A 6,857-nucleotide genomic window follows, 5' to 3' on the forward strand; every position below is an offset into this window, starting at 1 on the left:
GATCAAATGGAAAAATTGTTGCAATGCGCATTCATTCACAGTATGACTGCAAATTTCAATTTTAACTAGACACGCCATTTTCTTTCAAAAGTTATGTCAAGCACGCGACTAAGTTCAAATTTATCTGGGCGGAGTTATGTGCGCATTAATAATGATGTCATTGTGTAATGACAAATCTGCGCTTGTGTATTAGTTTGGAATACAGCATTCATTCATTTACATTGTTTCTTGTAGTGTATTTTGTTTATATAATTAAATCTTAGGTAGAATAAAAAAATGAGCATATAATAAAAAGGTTACTGTATTTGTATGGGAAAATATGAACTCGTTTTGTCAGAAGGATATACTGCACTCACAAGTTTCGTACAGTATTCCATCCAAAAACTCATTCATATTTTCCCATACAAATGCAATAACCTATAATAACCAGATGTAAAGGAAACTTCTGCTATGATAGATACTACCGATTTTAGACTATAACCTGTTTTTGAGGTTTTAGTTTTTATATTATACAACTTTTAATAATATATTAACTTTTGACCAAATTTTAATAAGCTGACATGAAAATATGCTAGTTTGATCTTTCTACTCCCACTTCTCCTCACTACCTATTCTGGTAGTTAATTTTATCCAGTGCAAGCTATAAATAAAATTCTGGTTAAGAAAACTGGTCAAGAAATAAAGTTATTGTGCACCATTTATCTATTCCATCAGTGACAATGTCTGTTGATCTTTTGAACCGAACTCTACAGGCTTCTTCTTGACCCTAATTAAATTTATCCAATATCATTTATTTATTCATTTTGGGCAAAATGTAATTTTTTTCAAAAATTCCTACTTTAAAGTATATTTTTAATTTTAACAAGTCAAGAAATCAAGGACTTTTAACGGATAAAACCTACTTTTTTTTTAATTCAAGGGTTTCAAGGCAACCCCTCTATTTCAAGAAATGTGTCTGAGACATGAATGACCCTGTCTTTATATTGCATCTGAAGACAGCTTGGGTGTGTGAGTGATTTAGATTTTTAACGTAGCTTTAACAATTTTTCAGTCATATCGCTAAGATGTCTGCAGTGTGACAGTTTATAGTTATGTCTAGCACTGGGGCATAATGCCGCAGACATGTATCATGATGTTCCACCCAGTCACATAATTCTGACACCAGACCAACCAGTCCTAACACTAACCTCTTTATGCTGAGTGCCAAGCGAGGCAGCTGTTAGTACCATTTTTGTAAGTCTTTGGTATGACTCAGCCGGGGATGGAACCCACGACCTCCCGCATCCGGTATGCTTGGTTCAATACGCAACCTCAAAATTGTAAGCCATGCAGGGGCCATAAATTAAATGTGAAATTTTGTTAGAAAATGCTGAAAAACAAATATTGATATAAAACATTTGATAGCATTTTGATCCATGAAGTCCTTGAAAAGTATGATTGGATGGTGTTTAATGGCAAATCAACAAAAAGTTATATCACATGAGACAAAATTACAATCAATCATGAGAACTGAGTCACCTAACAAATGTAATCTTCTTTGCCCTGTGATCTGTTAGAGGTAAAATGACTTACCATCCTTTCTGAGATGACCCCTTGCCTTAGAAAGGTTAGTTATAGTACTATGTTACAGCTCAAGGCAAAATGAAGGCTTCAAGCCATGAAATAGCTGGTGTTGATATCAACAAACTCTTGCACATTCATAGGCATGTGTTTTGATAGCTTACTGACCATAAACCCTTTTATGACCAAGTAATCATCTATCAATTTTCACAAGTTATCCTTTGATGATATAAAAAAATAACCTTGAGTTTCAAAACTTATGTAAATAGCAATTTGTGTTTTAGGAATAGAAGTGAGCCAGCTGCATAGGTTGGAGCAGTGTTCCAAATGAATTCCAGTATTGAAAGTGTTGATATGCCAATAGTCTTGGATGAGCTGATGGCCAAAAGTCTTTCTGTATCACAATGTTATAATTCAGAATTTCCTTAGATGAATTCACAAAAACCCAAAATTGTGATTTCATCCAAAATGTCGATGAGCACTCTGTATATCTAATGAATAATTTTTTAAATAAATAATCTTCTCAAATTATATCTCAACACAACAATGACTCCAGACACTGAACATATGATAGGAATGAATAATTTTGTTTACATCAGACACTTACATAAAAACATAAGACATAAGATGATGACCAGGATGTGGATCTTACAGAACCATCTAAATTTCTATTACTTACAAACAAGACAAAAATGCAGGTACACCTTCTAGAACCTTCTAAGGTCAAAAGGCTATGTCAATAATGTTTACATGATCTTGAAGTACAACATAAAATGTTGGGCAAAAGTTAAACACAATATATAGACACCATAATAGTCAAAAGTTAAGCACACAACATAACAATATACACATCACTACCATAGGATAACATTTAGCTAGATATAAACCAGATTTATTAGTCTTACCTAATTTGAAGTGCAAGGCTTCATTTGCATAACACTTGTAAGCTTCAAGCTTGTTCTTCATCAAAGATATACCTAGGGGAAAAAATAGAACCAAAATTTTAAATGCCTAGCATTTCTACAAATATGAATAATATAAAAACTACAGTTCAACATTCAATAACAGGTCTGGAAAATTTCAGAATGGATTTTTTTAAAAAAGCATACAGAAATTCAAATTTGTGGGCAATATCAAAGCTACCAGTGTTTTCTGACTGATTATTTTCATAATACATTCACTACCTTCCAAATCAAGCTTTCAAAAGGAACAAAAATGACATGGTGGTAACAAGCAAACAGGGCCAGGTGAGTTAATAATAGCATTACTTTCCATGCATGCATTAAATTGGTGGTGCTCTGTTCTAAAGGGATAATATTATAATATCATGGGGAGGGGTCAGGGGTTACACATCCTGGGATTGTGATTCAAAATATTTCACTTGAATAACTTAAAAAGAGTGATGACAAGTTAAAAAAGAGAAAACGATCCACGTGTAACTGATTTTAAGTGGAGAAATTTAGTACTGATAAGAATTTTGGAAAAAGAATTTTTAATCGCCCAGCAGCAGAAGGCCAAAAAAACAAGCCATATTACTGGAGCAACTCAAACAGTACAATATAGCTTATCATATATCCAATTAATCTTCAGAGTTTCTAGTAGTGATTGGAATCTGTCAGAATTTCATAATCGATAATCGGTTCAACTTAACCAACTATTAATCGATTATAATCGGTTATTAGAAGCAAATTTTTAAATGTATACTTTAACCCGACACAAATATTACAATTGTTTCTATTGTGTTGTTATTTTGGTTTTACAACTTTGTTAAATGAAAGCAACTTATTATGGCCGTAAGTCTTATGTAAGTGAAATACTGTTGCAATGCCCCAAAATCCTTTCCTTCATATGTGATGTGTACTAGAAAGGATTTTATATTTACACTGAAACAAATCACCAAATGTTTTTAAAGTTATTAACTCAACAGCTTAATATGTAATCATGACTTAAGACTATATGTTCCTAATTATGAAAGCTGGTATGGTTTTATATTTGTAAGTTGTGAAGGGAATAAATAATTCAAATCAGCTGAAGTAGATTGGAAGACCTATTTAGCTTACCATTAACACACGAGTTTTAGTAACCTTGTGTTTTGCATGCTACTAAAATGTGGTCTCCCATTACACACAACAATCGATAATCGAGTTTCACAATTAATTATCTTATTTGGTTTGCTCAACCAATAGATGATCGATTTTGATAGATAATCAGAACAACACTAGTTCTAGATCTTTTTGTTATTAATGCCATTGCATAAAAAAGCAAGGCTTTAAGCTAAGTCACTAAGTTTTTGTTACTCTATTTAACCCCAAAGGTGATATGTTTAAGATTAAAATTTTTAATCAAACTGAATAATGAATTTGATACAGAAACTGAAAATAATTTGCCATTATCAATATTAATACAAAATATATAATATAGATGGAATATATAACTTTTGGTTACCAAACATACATGTGCAACTCTATATATCACAACAAAACAACTGATATAAGAATTATTAAAAGAGAATAGGTTTTGTTATTGCCAAATGTTTTGGACTCGTGTCATTTTGCTATATTATTTTAATCATATTTATAGTCATAAGAACTGGATGAAAGTTGGGAATGCCAAAATCTGATTAAGGTAAAATGAATACAAATATACTAATACTGAAGAAAGTGTTCAGGTATTTTCATTTTGTTCAAGATATTTATCATCCTTTTAACCGATTTCAGCATTCCTGGCTTGCACTGCATTCCAAACAATTGAAATGTAGATCAACGGAACTTGAAAACACATCCATTTGCTTGTGTGAGAATTTTTATGTTATCAGAAAAGAGACATCAGTGTAAAGTCTAAGGCAACATGACTTTAATTTGTGGAAAAGTATCAACATGTACTGCCAAGTGTGATATATTCCTGAAACTTAGGCCTCTCATTTCCATTAGTTAATAAGGGAACAAGCTTACACAACACTGTTATTCATGCACTCAAAAACTTAAATATCACGGGAGACATCTGACACTGTACGACTATTCTTATCCTTACTATATGTGGATTGGTCTGGGAGAGACTAATCACCCCAAGATACCCAAACAAAACTACTATTCAATAATTGTTGTTGTTGTTGTTGTTGTAGGGCTTAACGCCATTTTTCAGCACGCGATTGGCTATACATGGTGGCCAGTATTAATGGTGGAGGAAGAACCCGGGAAAACCCCGGAAAGAACCACCGACCCACGAGAAGCTACTGGCAGGCTTTCTCACATACCCACATTAGCCGAATCCGAGACTCGAACCCACGCAGACAGAGGTGAGATGGCAGTGATCCGTAACGGAGAGCGCTTTAGACCACTCGGCCACTCGGGGCCCCTCTATTCAATAATTATACAATGCAGAATTTTACTGATCACCATCTCTTTTTTGTTTTATTTATTTCATTGGGAAGGTGAGTGTTTTAGGACCGTCTTGTGGTGTTTTGGGGTCTCGTCTTTGACAATTAAAAACTCTACTGATGTTACTCAATAATTATACCATGCATAATAATACTGGTCACTGTCAATTTTTGTCTTTGATTTTATTTTTTTCTATATATGTATCCTGGGTAAGGGAGCATTCTGGGACAGTATGTTGGTATTTTGGGGTAGTCTTGAGGTCTTCTCTTTGGCGATTACTGACAAGGGGAAAAAACTCTAATGATGTTACTTGATGATTATACAATGCAGAATTATACTGTTCACAATTTTTTGTTTATTTAACTGTATATATGTATTTTGGGACAGCCTTGGGGTCTTAAGTCGTACGAGATTGTTATAAAGCAAATTTATGTAACTAAAACAATCTCAGTTATTCTTGAAAATTTGGCCTCCAGTATCAGTTTCTAGAAACACCAAAATAAAAATAAATACATATAAAAACCTAAATAGTTATTGACATCTTTGGGGTGTATATATTGGTGTACACTCCCAATATTATGATTTGCAATTGTTTTAACAATAATAGTATGTAAAACAAACTTTGATTTATGCTATTTTGAATTATTTACTTTGTACCAATTTCTGGTGCAATCCATGTAATGACATCAGTCTTACCAGATTTTACTTGATTGACAGGTATGATAAATAGTGACTTGGTCAGAATTTAAAATATAAGAGTGAGATTAAGACTGTGAGAATCCCAAATGTTTATTTACATGTTTGTGATGGAAGTATCATATCCTTTGGTGGGAATATCATATCATATCAGTTTTTCAAAATAAATAAAGGCGTATCAAATATACGAGGTAAGAGCTGACCAAATGACTTGTTATGCGAATGGACTATAAATAGAAAAATGTGAATAATTCTTATAAAAACCATTAAAATCAAATTTTATTTTGCATTTTGTTATCATTATTAAAACACATACAGATCATAATACAGAGATCTTTATTATTCTTATGGTACCAGATATGTGTACTTCGGTTTTTGGGTGTGTTTCGGTGTTTCTAGTAACCTTTGACGTATTATTTGTAATACTAAAGTACACTTTGCAGCACTGTACAATTTATCCATATGGTTTAATGCCAAATGTGTTTTCCTGGAGAACGAATCACTTTTACAGTTGTTCAGTTTTATAATGTTCAGACAGTACTTGCATACTGGACTTTTGTTACTGTTTTCTTCAAAATACAAGCCAACACCTCAAGTTGGGTACACTGATAAAATCGTGATGACGAGAGCACGCGAAAACACATTACAATCAATAAATATACTGCGCATTTCTTAGTTTTACATGCAAAATAGGAAACTATATTGACTGAAATAAAAAGGATTAATCATAAAATGGTCCTCTTTCAATTTTTGAAAAGTATATGAGCGTCCTAACAATACAGTGACGACATCACTGTTAAACAATTTTTCTCTGTACCCGCCATTTTCTCTTTCCCGCGATTAATTGGAATAGATCGTACAAGGACAAGATCCGAGTTATCCTATTTATATTCGGCTCATGACTGGTACCACAACCTTTACCCAAGTAAGTTTATTTGAAATATAAAAGTTAATCTTGTTGCAAGGCATAAAATGGCCCGCAACAAAGTGCTGCAATGAATAAAATACAGGCTACATCATCAAAAAGATTGGCGCTTAAAAGTAAAAAGTACCAAGAATGAATGCAATAGTAATGACATATGACAAAGTTCTAACTGTGGTTAATACGCATAAAATATCTAACAAGAAAGAAATTACGTTTGTTGTATTTAATTTTCAGGTGCATGCTTTGTTTGAAGGGTATTTTTGAGTACATTATGGTGTATATGAAGTGATATCGATGTT

At 32.8% G+C, this 6,857-nt stretch overlaps 1 protein-coding gene across 2 annotated transcripts in view; it reads right to left on the minus strand.

Moving 5' to 3' along the window:
• Nucleotides 1-6,495, minus strand: part of LOC149791886 (histone acetyltransferase type B catalytic subunit-like) — a 137,026-nt gene extending 130,531 nt beyond the window's left edge. For both annotated transcript variants that reach the window (XM_089970390.1, XM_089970391.1), the window contains exons 1-2: nucleotides 6,451-6,495; nucleotides 2,466-2,537 (exon numbers count right to left, since the gene is read on the minus strand). In XM_089970390.1, the coding sequence (XP_089826516.1) occupies nucleotides 2,466-2,537; nucleotides 6,451-6,457 (79 nt within the window). In that variant the 5' untranslated portion in view covers nucleotides 6,458-6,495. The remainder of the gene's footprint in view (nucleotides 1-2,465; nucleotides 2,538-6,450) is intronic.
• Nucleotides 6,496-6,857: the final 362 nt, after the last annotated feature.

The sequence above is a fragment of the Sinohyriopsis cumingii genome, chromosome 9 (genome assembly GCF_028554795.1).
Source record: "Sinohyriopsis cumingii isolate HCF-2022 chromosome 9, ASM2855479v2, whole genome shotgun sequence".
NCBI lineage: Eukaryota > Metazoa > Mollusca > Bivalvia > Unionida > Unionidae > Sinohyriopsis > Sinohyriopsis cumingii.